This window comes from Atta colombica, unplaced genomic scaffold (assembly GCF_001594045.1).
Source record: "Atta colombica isolate Treedump-2 unplaced genomic scaffold, Acol1.0 scaffold146, whole genome shotgun sequence".
Classification (NCBI taxonomy): domain Eukaryota; kingdom Metazoa; phylum Arthropoda; class Insecta; order Hymenoptera; family Formicidae; genus Atta; species Atta colombica.
This window is the reverse complement of record NW_017259235.1, coordinates 775,494-790,357: the sequence shown is the minus strand read 5'-3', so window position 1 is coordinate 790,357 and position 14,864 is coordinate 775,494. Positions and strand designations below refer to the sequence as shown.

The window sequence follows — 14,864 nt, the reverse complement described above, 5'->3', positions numbered from 1 at the left end:
TATACATATGTACATATATAATATATGTATACAACATACATAACAACATATATAATATTTGATACTTCCTTTAGAATTCTTGTAATTTAAATGCATTTATGCAATTTTTTTACATGTAAGCTTGTTATAAAATTACATTTAGATATAATATTCTTATTATACATAATATATAAAATTAATTATGTTAAAAAATGTGAATATAATACCTTGACTTTGCTGAGACATTCTGCGTTCCTGAATTATTGCCACGTCTTCTCTAGTCATGGTTCTGCGCAGATTGAAATGATTTGGAATTAGTTACAAAATGATTTTTCATTGATGTACAATACATTGTTAATATGTATAAAGCGTAGAGTAGGGCCAGCCAACTAATATAATAGATACGTAATAGATTACTTATATATCTCTTCTATATAGATCGTTACTAAAAATTCGTTTTAACCGACTTTGAAAAATATTTCCCAATACTGACATAAAGAGAAAAAATTATATATGTATAAACGCATGGGATAAATTTAAATGTGTCGCACACTAACATGCTAAATAATACTGTGCTACAAAGATTATTTCCTATTTTGCTATAAATATATTTTAACGATAGGAAAATACTCTTATCCTACATCACAGTCTATTGTTAAGAGTGTATCGAAAGAGAGATATTATTAATTTATACAAACCACATAAAAAACTAAAGAAGATGTTAATCTCCTTTATATTTTCATTATATAGTGCAAGATACTTTCCATACAGAGCAAGCTAATGTAGATGTGTGCATACAAGTATAACAGTTATGTTATTCCTGATAAGTTTGTATACTAGACCTATTCGACAACCGCGTTTTGATAAATTGAATTTATCAAATATATCTTGAATTTTGTAAAAAGTGTGCATAAAAAATTAGAAAAAAACATCAAACTCAGTCGTGCAATGTATTCGAGTTATTTTGAGAGGCGCAGGGAGTTATTTTGAGAGGCGCAACAGACGGAATTCTCCCGCTTAGAATTGCTCTCTGCAATTTTATTTTCGACATCATGTAAATATTTTTCCACTGATTCTCGTTTTTACAGTAACTGAAGTTTCGCATGTAGATTCAGTATACAACACAGAGGAAGGTAAAAGATGCAAGGAGGAAAGAAATAGAACGATTATTCTAACGTAGTTAATGCTCGACGTATTTACTATAAAGAATAAGGAGATCCTAGATAGTCTTTAACCCATATTAACCTACATGTAACTGGTCTCATATGGTACAACAATATTAAATCAATAATTTCTTGGCATATTTTAGAAAAAAATTTAAAAAAAAAATCACTTTTCTGCGTTAGTTAATAACGTATTAGTTAATAACATATAATATTGCATAAAACTTTACTTTGATAGTAGTACTTTGATAATAGTTAATTAAGAAATTCAGATTATTATGGGTTAAAAGGACAGGAAGATCACCTCGTATATCCATCGCCCGATGAGCCACGCGCACAGCCCATTTGAATAACAGTGCCAACAGCACCACTAACGGTCACGTGGTGTTCGGGGGTTGTGGTGGCGGAGCCCACGGGCAGGGCCGTCTGGCCTCCTGTAGGCAGATGGCTCAGGGACAAGGAAATCCGCGCGTTACGACCTTGACTGTAACCAGTCAGGACAGATGTGTGACTCGTTTTAGATGAACGATAGGGAAATCGAAATGGGTCTATATCCATAAAGTAAATTGTCACCCTACAAGCTTTTCGCACTTCTACATATATGTGTATGCAATATACATATATCGTCCTGTATAACGATCACATCATGTATACCAAAAGCTGCCTCATATATGATTGTCTCCACACTGATTCGTTATATTAAATAAAACATTTTACAAGTAAAAAAGAAAAAACGACATGCCTGCATTTCGTTCGAAAACGTGACAGGAATTGACTGGATGTTATGTGCACTGTCTTATATTTCGTAACAAAAGGTAATTACGGTAATGAGATAATAGATTACATTTCGTAAATCGTTTGAAATGTAAAAGAAACAAGAAGAAAATAAAAGAGACATACCTATATCCCATATCTTCCTCATATTGAACGGTTGCCTGACTCTGTTGCTGCTGCTGCTGCTGCTGTTGCTGTTGTTGTTGTTGTTGTTGTTGTTGTTGCTGCTGCTGCTGCTGCTGCTGCTGCTGCTGCTGTTGCTGCTGCTGCTGCTGTTGATAGGCGGTTTGCTGTTGAGTAGTCGTGTTGGTTGTCGGAGCAAGACTCCTTGATATGTTGCTACCATTACTTAGCACCTACGCAACATCGCAACAAGACGTAATGTGTAATTAAAAGTTAATTAACGATAATATATCCAATTATAACAACGCCTAACAAATTGTAATTGCCGTAACTGAAATCGATGTTCCACGATAGCAAACGTTTTTTACCCCTAATTCTCTTTTTTTTCTTTCTGGTTAATAGCATCCAAGTTGAACGTTTGTTGGAATGAATGTTTGTCAGAAAATTTGGCCGCTCCCAATCTTAAATTGCCGTAATAGCTTCACGATAGGTTAACGATGTTAAAACTATAGATCCAGAAGACTAGAATAGATAGTGAAATCCGGGATGGTAAGTCAGAGTCAGTTATAATAATTCTAATAAAACGATAAGGTAAAAGAAATATAATAAATTACATCAAGTGCCTGGAGCATCGCCCGAGCGAAGGCATCGGCGTCATCTTTACTGGAAAAATTGAGTCCGTAGACTTGCTTGTTATCTCGCCACTGGTGAAACGTGACCGTGGCTTGATTGTACTTGAGTCCCTTTAGGATCGCACAGTTGATGACAATTTCGTGATCCTGCAACTTCCTGCCGACTACGCGAAACGTATTGTTCACTTGATGGTGATAGAGCTGAACCTTCGACAGACCGGACGAGCTGCCACTCGGTACCCATTTCTTGTTCACGTCGTCGTACACCATCACCGACGCGCGGGCGGATGATATGCTCACTTCACTGAAAATGACAAAACATCGATTTTCGTAAATTGGCTATATATGTGAGACTTCGTGGACTTGTTAATGTGTAAATAATATAGGTATATTTATAGGGCGCCTATATAACTTGATTGATAAGTACAACCCAATTGTTTACAAATATATCTCATCGCTTTATAAATCTATTATTTATATTATGCACTAACAACCGCAGAGATTGCTCATACAAGCAATTTATTTAAATTTGATTTATTCGTGGAATTCAAAAAATTCCGCGGAGCCATTTAAGTGTTACTTTAATCGATTTTTTGCCAATTAATTCTTTTGATTTTTTATATTTTTTTTCATTTGCAATTATTCTCTCAAGCTCTTTTGTTCTTTTCATAACGTTGTCTTGAGGAGGAGAGAGAACGAGAATTGTGTGTTGAAATGTATTATGCAGTTGAAAAGTGCCAAGTTGTCAATGATGAAATTTTTTCAATTAATTTCGTTACTTACGTATATAAGAGTAAAAAAACTGAAGATTGGAATGTAAAGAAAGTAGGTATATTTGCATAAATTAAAGCAGTTGTTATCTAAAGAGCTAAGGAAATAAATAAATGTTGCACCGAACTGAATCGTGGGTGATATATACATGTGGTGCACATATCTCTCACGCCGCTTTATCATTTTTTTTCTTCTGCTCATATATACGAGAAAGTCGCATAATCCGGCAAAGCAATAACAAGAACAAATCGACGAAATATAGATTGTACAACACATTTCTCTGATTTATTTACCACTTTTGACTTTGTTACATTTCTGATATAATCGCTTCCTAACTATTCCATCGACACATACATAGCTATGGGATACATGAAATTGGAACCAGACTGAATATATGTACATGTATAAGCGTATAAAACAAATATTATAAAAAAAGAATGCTTTCGCTTTAGTGACATCGTTCTATCTTTCTTGACATTGAATGAGTACACAACAAAGACAGAGTGACACTTGTATCGACTTGTATCATCAACATGTGGAAACTTTGGATTGTCGAATTAATCATTTATGAAGAAACAAATGGGAAACAACTTTGTGAATATTGCGATAACGTGAGGTGAAGAAGGCGAAGAACGGAGGAGAGCAAAAAATTGACGCGCATTGTGTACCACGAACGATTATCCTGTTGCCAAGAAGAGCGTTGCTGGCGGTATAGATAGCTCGAACGCTGTTGTACATTCACACGCTGCTGCGACGCGGGATCTTCTTGCACCGTTACATGCGAAGGGCGCATCCTGGCGAACGTATCTCGATTCTGTGTCTGATTCTCGCGCGCGGATGAGCAAGTCTCGTAGGACCATCTCGTCCTGCCTGTCTTGGTGAAGGAATTTTCGCGGGAGTCCCACATCATAATTACTTAGCGAAGAGCTTCTTCTCGCTGAGTGAGATCATTTTTATAGCACCGAAATTTTCTCTCTCGCCATAATTGGGAGCCACGTAAAATAATGATAAAAGAATGATAAAATTGCAGATACAACCGATTGGAAACGGAGTAAGGTAAAGGCACAGTTTACGCGCCTTGATGTAATTAAATGTCTGCGATATTCAATCCTAATTCGCGATCTGCGGCGCGGAAGAGACTAGCTTGCTTGGTAGTTGTCGCTTTCACTGAACTGAGAGCATGAGAGGCAGTTTTCAGTACTCCCTCCGTTGGTTGGCAAAACGGGAACAGGACGAGGTAGGATGTGGCGAGATACCGCCACTTCCTCGACTATCCTGCTACTGTTGCTACTGCTGTATATACGATACACGGCCAAGTAAAGTAGATAACATAGCACGCGACACGCGCGACAACGTGTCCGTTGCGATTCGCGTTTCGAGGCCGTTTACTAGCCGTTTACGTTACACCACGTTGCACGATGTATATGATGCATGTAGATAATGCGAAGAAGACAAGAAATATCTATCATTCTCACCAATCGATATTTTCGCGAATCGCGGATGAATCGATTGAATTGTCATGGAAAAGTCATGGAAATAAAAATGTATATGAAAAATCTTGCAATTTCTTAAAAAAAAATTCTTTTACACCAATTTTACCCTCTGAAATTATAAACTTTCTCTACTAATAATTACTAATAATTTAGACATTGCATACGTAAAAATCATTTTTGGTCAATGAATATCGAGGAGCATTCGGCGGTTTTGTCAATCAGCTGTATGTGGGTCAGAGACCGGCCTTGCACACGACAATTACCGGTCTATAACTATAAAGCACGCCTGTCCGACGCTGTACGAGTTAAATATCGCTGTGCTACGCGTCATTACAGCGAACAGAATACAAATCGGTAAAATCAAATATTAATTGTAAGTAGACATTACTATAAGTACTAACAGATATTATTCCCAAATCCCGCCATTTCAGCGAAAAAAATTTTACGCTGAAGCATTTTTGACTGAAGCATTTTTAAATTTCATTTTTTAGGTATGTAATCCTTGGATTGATTCACTTTTTTTGTTCTATTTACAGAGAGAGCAAAAAGTATTCATATAAGGAAATTTTTTATAGAAAAGTGTTATTTGTAGAAAATAAACGTTAATTAGTAATTTTATACAATGAATTCGTTCTGTTCTAATATATACAAATGAGCTTTGCATGTATTTTTAATTTTATAAACTAAATTTCTCGACTGTATGAATACTTTTTGAGCATCCAAACAATGGAACTTTTAATTTTCGCTTATTTTTCAGATGATATATATTTTCTATAATTAATACATATCTTTTTGGTAAATATAATTTTAAGAAACATGTAGTCTATTTTATACTTTATGAATAAATTATTAATTATCCATAAGAAATGATTATCAATTAAATGTCGAATCAATGTCAAATTGCTGTTGAAAACATATTGATTCGATATCAATTCATTTCTCGCTGGATAATATTTATTTTTTAGAAATAAAGTTTTTTTAAAAAATATTTTCTTTGTATGAATACTTTTTGTACTCTCTGTATATTATCTAATTTTTTTGTATATATTTTCTTAGAGCTTTTCGAGAGATCCAAAATAATGGTTTACGAACGATGCGCATATACACTTTCTTAGGCCTTTCTTCCGGAATCGCGGATTCGTCACGTTCCCGTTCGTGCTCAGATTTATCATGCTCTACGCGGATGTCGAAACTTTTAGAGCATAAAGCGTGAACGGCATTGTATATCAGTAGTCGGAAGTAAGTAACGTCGAGAAAGATTCTTTCTCTCTGTCGGCCGATATAAGTAACTATCAGACTGAGAGCACCATATATTACGTAAAAGTGGAACAAATGCCTTAGTTGCTTTTCGCATATTGTGTAAAACAACCGTAAATCTCAATCGCGTGTAAGCCTATACTGCAGTCTATAGCAAACGAAGCTTGTTTGTTGTAAATAAGCGAAAATGCGCTTTATTTTCAGTATATAATGCTCAAGGAAGCGTTAACCTTTCATCAAACGTCAAAGAATGAAATAATTGTTGCTGTTCCATGTATGAATGTATGATTGTATCTCGTTAAGTTGACCCCCAGAAAGTGTAGCGTAAGATTGGATTCTCAGCGAACGATCAAATCGCAAAGAACGAAAGGCATCGTGAGTATTGTTCACGACTTCAACTGTCATGTTCAACATGTAAGAGAAAGATAAGAACGTAGATTTTTTTTCTCTAGAATCATTAAAACCTGAATCGTTTCAGCCTGATTTTTAAAAAAATCTTAAATCTTGTTCAAATTTTAACAAATTTATAAGAAAGCAAATCTTATTTTTATTCGCGTTTTAAATTTAAACTGAGAAAAATGTTACGAAAGTTTAATGGCAATCTACGTCGTCGCGGTTTTTGTCACGTTTTTATTATCTCGTTGCATTGTATCGTACTTATTGTAGTATAAGGAGAACAAAAGTACTCTGGCGCGAGAGAGGAAGCAGTGGCGATTGTTGAAGTGACGGTACACATACGACATTGGATATCGAATTTATTTTCTACGTCGCAAAAGCGAGCACGCATTACGTTTCGCTTTCATATTGCTATGCTGGTTAGTTTATACGAGTCTCTCATCGCGCGGAATGACGAATCCAATCGTGACGACTGTATTAATTCTCGGCTCGGCGGAGATTTCCGTGATCGATTCGTATCTATCTCTTATCGAAAGAAAACGTTTAAACGGAACTCGTCGAGCACTGACGCATTTTCAGCGACACTTGCTTTATCAAACCGATCCGAGCGACACGTCAGACTCGATAACGGGGAAATTGATACAGGCTACTTTAATATGTCTCTATAAATTATTTTACGCCTTTTCTCTATCAACTTTTTTTATTCTGCAGGTAAAAAGAAATTGATAGAGAACGATAAAATTTCTATCAATTTGTATCGTTTTCTATAAGTTTATATTATTTTTTATCATCGATCTCGCGAGCATCACAACTGATCGGATATGAATCCTATCATATTTTATTGAGTTCTATAAAATTTGTACAAGATTCCTATAAGATCTAATTCAAATCAGTGAATTCACTAACCAGATCCATATTCAAAACGGATAGGATTTTTCTATCATTCTCTATCATTCTCAATCTTTTTCTTATCAGAGAATTCTAATATCGTTTGCTAATATCGTAAACTAGATAATCATTTAATCATAAAATATTTTATTGCAAAATAAGCCATTAAAATTTTATCTCCGAATAATTCTAAGATAGCACTGGCATTCTACATTATAAGACACATTTATTATATTACACACGGTGAGAGTTTTTATATAACCGTTCTGTTATTGAATAATTTTTCACTTTTTCACTACCGTGTTTCACAAGGTTCCCGTAAAAAATGTAAAAGTGAAAACAAAATAGAGTTTTTACAAAATTGTTTTTTATTATTCAAAGAGTAAATTCCTTTTTTTATATATATATATATATATATATATATATATACGTCATAACAAAGTTTACGCAAAAATTTTTACCGTTTAAAATTCGATATAGGTACTCATGCATTAACAGAAACTGGGGTTAAAGTAGCTTATAATTTAATTTTTTGGAATAAGACGGTAATTTTAACGCCTAAAGAAGCGTATATGGCTTCACCTTAATGAAACGAATACGATCACCGAAAGTAGCATATGGCAGGTAGGTAATCATGCGTCAACATTAATTGGATAGGTAAGTCAAGCTCGACACTCGAGTAGTCTCCTTCTCCTCTCATACATATAACACGAGCCCTAACTTCAGAATCCTAACGTCTGAACCGTTTCATATAATAATACAGGATGCAATTTCTTTCGATTTTGAAACAAATACTTAATACTATACACAGAGCTTTGTCCAACAGATTTTAAGTCTTACAGAATTTTTTATAATTCGATGTATCGATGACGTAGTCTATTTTGACGAAAAATCAAAGTTGCGATACTGGTCAGTCACTTTATTAAATAAGTAAAGATAATTTCATCAAATTTCCCGAGAATGAAGATATAAAAGGATGGAACGACGAATGAAAGTATCCACGTGATACAAAAGATGAATCCGCCAAGGGAGAGCCTGTAAGCCGTGTAAAGCTTTGATGGAAAACATTTCGAAAAAATATATTTAGTTACACATTCAAAGAATAAAATCGAAATTGAATCAAACGAGTTACAATCATTTGTACAATGACATCGTAACATCATACGTGTAAAGAACGTATGTAAAGAAGCACGAGTGCAAGTAAGAAAGTGGAAAATCTTTCCCAGACACAGCAAGGTGTAACACAATGGGCGCGACAATGGAAATTTAACAAAGGAACGTGCAACCTTCGAGTTATACATACACATGTATTTATACGTAGGGTGACATGTACCAAGTCACCATCATTGCACACACATCCTGTAAATAAGTGCAACTAAAAATTCCATGTGGGAGTGAATGAAACTTGAAATTATTCTCAACATTTTGATTTTATCTTTATTAATTCATTGTGCATTGAAATTGATTATTCTTGTTTAGCTTTCAAATATGTATCAATACATAATATCGTGACTTTTGCAATACACGCGAATAGGTCAAAGCTAGCTCCCTTCAAATCCAAGCTGGTTAAGCGAGGGTAAAAGTGGGTTACTCGAGCAATCTGCATCCTATCGCAGCATTAAAATTAATTAAGCTCAGTTATAGAAGATGAAATTGAAAGCCATTACGCGGCTTTACCCACGGTTTAGCAAATGACAGTGGGATACTGTACGACGGTTTGTTCTCTCCTCAGTAGGAGAGATATAGTGGTCGGTCGCGTGTACTTAGGTATGTATATAGTATACATATGTATCATGTATTGCGTATCAACACACGTTGAAAATGCTCCAGATCATCGTACTCGCACAAAACGTAACATTTCAGGTGTGTGTGTGTGTGTGTGTGTGTGTGTGTGTGTGTGTGTGTGTGTGTGTGTGTGTGTGTGTGTGTGTGTATATAAAGTGTTCTGTCGTCAATCGATCATATCTGATAATAATGAGTCACAACCATCTGGGATCGAGCTCGATTTAACGTTAAAATTTAATGAAAAGTCATCGTGATAATTTTATATGATTAAATATCTTGACAATACTAGAGTTATATCAATACTAGAATTATGTCAACTGTTACGCATGGAACCAATTGGAAAAAGCTGACATTGATGAATAAAATAATATTGATTATACGAGATTGACTTTTTAGAATGCCGATGCTATTTGAATTCAAGTAAATCATTTCACGAAAAAAAAAAAAGAAAAAGAAAAAAGAAAGACATTTTATTCATGCAGAAAATATCATGTTACTTTTGTACAATTCGGAAAACGTTGACCCAGTTGCAAAATCATTGTAAAGAGAACCTTCGTACACTCGTACCTCCATGATGTAAATGTAGGAACACAACTTGTTACTTGAGCAAACGTCCGTATGGATCCTTCAGGTGTGGTCATTAAGTCTGCTTATGACGACGGAAAAATCGCTTGAAATTATCATGAAAAGCTCATGCATCTATATGTGTACGTGTATCGATCGCAGGAAGATCGAAACGCGAACAAAGATGAGATCGAGAAGGAGGCTCAGGTACCTCCTTCTTTAACCGCCTCCTGCAAAAGCAGGATAGAACGTGGAATTGAGCGGAAGTCGCTCGCGACCTTCGTCGCGCTGACTTTTCGTCTCACACGCTCGATACTCGGTGACCAAAGAAAAACCCCGAGATTGTAATCTCGATGAATTTACAAAACACCTAAAAGAGTAATACATATGTATTTACTTGGAAACATGACATTGGAGATGGGACAATTGAAGTAGGATATGTGTGCTCATTGTTACTACTATTAATTTTAACCTCAACTCATTCTTCATCTTTCTAGTTCTAAAAATTAAAAAAAGATAAAGAGTAACTTGAATCGAGATTAAAATTAATCTATACATTGATGGAAACACAAGCATTAATCTTTTATACTAAAAATTACAATGTGAAAGAAAAATTTGAAAAATTCGATAAACTGACGATCTACTTTCTTAGAAAATAAAAAAAAAATCAAAATTTTCTTTTTTTTTTTTTTAAATGAAAGAAATTGAGGACATTTCATGTATCGGAAGAAAAGAATTATCGGGATGAAGTCATCGTGTGTTTGCCGATAAGCGTTCGATATTCGTATACCTTTCCTATAATATACGGAGCACGTTGCGAAAATTAGAATTCAGAATTAAAATTTCATCCATGCAAATTTTTACACATATCGTTGTTTGTAAACATTATTTAACGAGTACATTGTACATCTACCTTTGTACACTTGTGTCTAAATAAATAATTAAAAAAAAATCTTGTTTCCAGATATACGGGATAGATATATCTTTCATTTTCATATTATATTATTATGAGTATTATAATTATATTAGAGTATTATATTAGAGTATTATATTAGAGTATTATAATTATATATAGATACTACAATAATATCATAGGACAAATTTTCTAATCGTATCTTTTTCAGGCGTTATTTTTCAAAAACAAGATGCAAGACTTGTTTGCCGGGCATGTAACGCTGGCTGAGCACGGTGCGGTGTAATTAATGAATTCACGCTAGTCACGGCACAATAGACAAGGTTGCAAAATCTGCGCTATGTCAATTCGTTCGTTATTAAATATTAGATAATATCAACCGTTTGTTAATCGAAGCATTAAATGTTGGACGCAATCCAATCTATCTATCGTGTTATATACGTAAATATTTATTTGAAATCGACTGTTTGAAACTGTTCTAATCCACAACATGTGTGCAAAACTAATTAAAATCTAAGGGGACAATTTCGACTGCTTTCTTATTAATTTCATATCTGAATGATACGTCATCGTATACGGATGTATGTTCTAAAAATGATCTTTATATTTGACTTTAATAATTCTACTTCTTAAGTTTTAATATGTTTAACAAAGCTTCAATGCAATGTTTCATGTTCCGTGAGTAACAACGTTGCATCTTTGTCAATTTGCGAAGCTTGACTTAGGCATTATGGACATGTAAGCTAATTATACTTGTATCATTCTTGCTGAAGAGAACTCCAAAGAGAGTCGAAACCTTCAAAATAAAGAAGACCAATCCAATATCTAGTATTGATTGTTCATTAAATAATTGCGCCATTTATCTTGCTGACTCTCATTAGTCTATTACATTTATCTTTTGGTATTGTTTAACATATTAACTTTTAAGCAATTATCATTCGTGTGTGGACGAGTTTTAAAAGTAAATAGTAATATTATTTATAAATTGGTTTATAAAAGTATATAAATTACACATATTCGCTTTGTCATTTGAGATTTTTCCACGGAAATCCAAATCGTTCAGTCATACGTTACGAGTCATCGCGATATCTTCAAGCTTTGCATTTTTTGAAGTCACGCGACAACCGACAGCAGCACAAATCGACGCAATCTGATATACGTGTATTCTTATACGAGCGAGTGAAATTAAAGCGAAACACTAAGATACTTTTGCAGACGCAAGAGACCTTGAAACGTAGCTTTTCAGCAAATTTTATCTCTACAAACAAACGAGAAGAAAATGGAGACTCGGATAAACTTCATTGTGCTAGAGATGACAAAATTTTTTTATAAGCACTTCGATATTACGTTAATTTGGAACGCTTTCCATTTGATGTTGACAAATCAACACGTTCTGTTACTCATTGAATGCCAAAGAAAGACAGAATGTTGTAACATATTGCGACTAATTACGTTACGAAATAGAGGAAAACACTCGAAATTATTCTATGCCCGATAGACTTGTAAAAAAAATATATTTTCGTCTAGAAAATAAGATTTATCCCTGACGACTCTAATAATTGATAGGAAATAAATTAACAACAGGATGATCGACGAGTTTGAATGTAATCACAATTAGATTCTTCAAAACATGAAACTGTTTACCGTCGTAGTACTCCAAAAAGTAAGCGATATTTGTGGAAATGGAAAGAAATGTTGGATAAGAAAGAAATTTAGATGACTTGAGTGCAGCCTGTAGGTGTCTCGAAAGACGCTCAGCAGATGCACGTAAGAATGGTAGGATGGTAAGACGCGTCGGGCAACTATACGTGCACGCGCCCATAGGCGTGCAAGGGAAGGTGGAGGAAAAAAGGGAGACGATGGATGGCGAGGCAACGAGCTTGTCGCTGTTTTTGAAAGGCAAGGCTCGCGATTCTACAAAGCGTTCTGCGCTCGTGAAAGCAAATGCAAGTATGCGCGCGAGCGAGCGAGCGAGAGAGAGAGAGAGAGAGAGAGAGAGAGAGAGAGAGAGAGAGAGAGAGAGAGAGAGAGAGTGAAGGGAAGCGTTCTCGCCGTGCGTGCGTGCGTGCGTGCGTGCGACTCGCCCCATCGTTACCATCGTTGGACGCTGTCAAAAATCGTTACGGTCCGTGCCCTTCGTCATCGTTCGTCATCCTCCGTCCAAGACGAGCAACTATTCCCTTCCAAAGTCGAATAGAGATTTAAAAAACGTGAATTAAAGGAACGGTCCGCGCCCGCCCTCCGAAGGCTCCGAATCCTCCGACGCGTGATCGATATACTCTTTGTCCGAATAATGGATACGTTGCATGTTTGCGAATTAAACAACCGTGCAAGCGAAGAAGACATTGACGTAGACGTCGTAGGGCCGAGGCATTCGAAATAAGGATCGGCCGATATTGACCGTCATCGTTGCCTGCTCGACGCGGCGCGACTCGACTCGGTTCGGCGTATCGTTCTTACAATTGGCGTCTAGCTGAGGAGGCGCGACCGAATCACGACGTGAGTCTTGAACAAGTCGCAAAAAGAGAAAAAATACGAAGAAGAGTAGTAGCTCGGTAATGCTCCGATCGCTCGGTCCATCACGTTCTCTCTCTCTCTTTCTCTCTCTCTCTCTCTCTCTCTCTCTCTCTCTCTCTCTTTCTTCTCGCACGATCGCGTTCATGTATAAGCATTACTCACTTCATGTTTGCTTGGCCGGTGAGCGTATGCTATGCCTTCATGCAAGCCGTATTCCTGCTTCTACACAATATATCACCGAGCCCATGAAAACACGCGAGATTCGGACAAGATTTGCGGTAGTTCGACATATATAAATAACGAGAATGAGTCTTAACGCGCGGCACTAACACCACCGTGACACCCTGCCGCTGCACATCTGGCCGGCCATATTGCCGTCATTGCCGACGACTCCGAACTCCGAATTCCGACTCCCTACCACCCACCTACACACATACACACACTTATACACGCATACGCTCACGTGTACTATGCAGTGACGGCTACAGTGCGAGATGCGAGGTGCGAGTGCCAACAACACTAACACTGCTAGCAGCGACAGTGGCGACAGTGGCGCCGATGACCCGCACGGAGACCGATCGAGTTACGCAAGAAAGTTTTACAGAGAATTCCGATATCCGTCAGCAGAGGGCGCGACGGAGATCCATTTAAATCTCCGTTCTAAAATCCCTTTAAATCTAGCTCTTTTAAATTTAAATTGCTTCTTTTGTCGTTGACTTCTTTGGCTGTCAGTATCGAAAATATAGTTGACGACATATATCTAACCTATAGATTTTCGGTACTCGCAGCGAATAACAAAACGGAATGAAGCATATCAGTCATAGAACATATAGATAATGACTGATGCAGATTAAGAACATAAGAACGTTATCCGCGTTACCGACATTACGCAATTCTCAGATATTGCGCGATATCATCGACGTCACGAGGACGCGCGATGCCACGCGGTTCGCCGCCTCGTCGCCTGGCGGTGACGGCGTCGCGTGGCCAAGCAAGTACAAGCATCGTAGCTTATAGTCAGTATCAAATTAAACCAGTATCAACTAGCGAGTAGTGTCGCGACGTAAAGCGATGCGCGAATCTTGACGCGTGTCTCTTGATAAGCAAGCCCCTCACGCGAGTTTCAGCGGGTCTGTCTAGCGTGAAAGTATCTAGGGTGAAATCTGCGATCGCATCGCGGCGAGATCGAGCAGCGTGTAGTCCAGGCGAATATCGTCGTGATACGGTTGATGCGACAGCTTTCCTCCCTCGACTCTGACAGACGAGATCGGCGGCAGACGGCAGAAAGCTAGGACGGTAGGACGTCGGCGAGAAACATTCGGCCATTTTGTGATCGCGCGCTGTCGGCGACGTAAACATCGGACTTTCCAATTGTATTGGAAGCGACCTCGCAGGAAGGATCTCGCCGACACGGCTTGCACCGGACTCGTCCGTCTGACATCCTTCCCGCATCCCGCATTATAGACGATTCCAGTCGATCGCCGTGGCACGACACCCGTCTCGTGTCTCGCTAACGCGGTGACGTTTCGCGCCAAATCCCGAGTGGTGTGGTGTGGTGTGGTGTGTGTGTGTGTGTGTGTGTGTGTGTGTGTGTGTGTGTGTGTGTGTG

General features: G+C 37.1%; 1 protein-coding gene across 2 annotated transcripts in view; it reads right to left on the bottom strand.

Moving 5' to 3' along the window:
* The window catches only part of LOC108685112 (protein enabled), a 16,145-nt gene extending 2,516 nt beyond the window's left edge, over window positions 1-13,629 (bottom strand). Inside the window, exons 1-4 of one of the 2 annotated variants that reach the window (XM_018189763.1) lie at window positions 13,418-13,629; window positions 2,654-2,975; window positions 2,043-2,272; window positions 207-268 (exon numbers count right to left, since the gene is read on the bottom strand). In XM_018189763.1, coding sequence (XP_018045252.1) covers window positions 207-268; window positions 2,043-2,272; window positions 2,654-2,975; window positions 13,418-13,422 — 619 coding nt within the window. In that variant the 5' untranslated portion in view covers window positions 13,423-13,629. Of the gene's footprint in view, window positions 1-206; window positions 269-2,042; window positions 2,273-2,653; window positions 2,976-4,110; window positions 4,350-13,417 lie in introns of those variants that run through there. The other variant, XM_018189762.1, reaches the window with a different exon arrangement.
* Window positions 13,630-14,864: the final 1,235 nt, after the last annotated feature.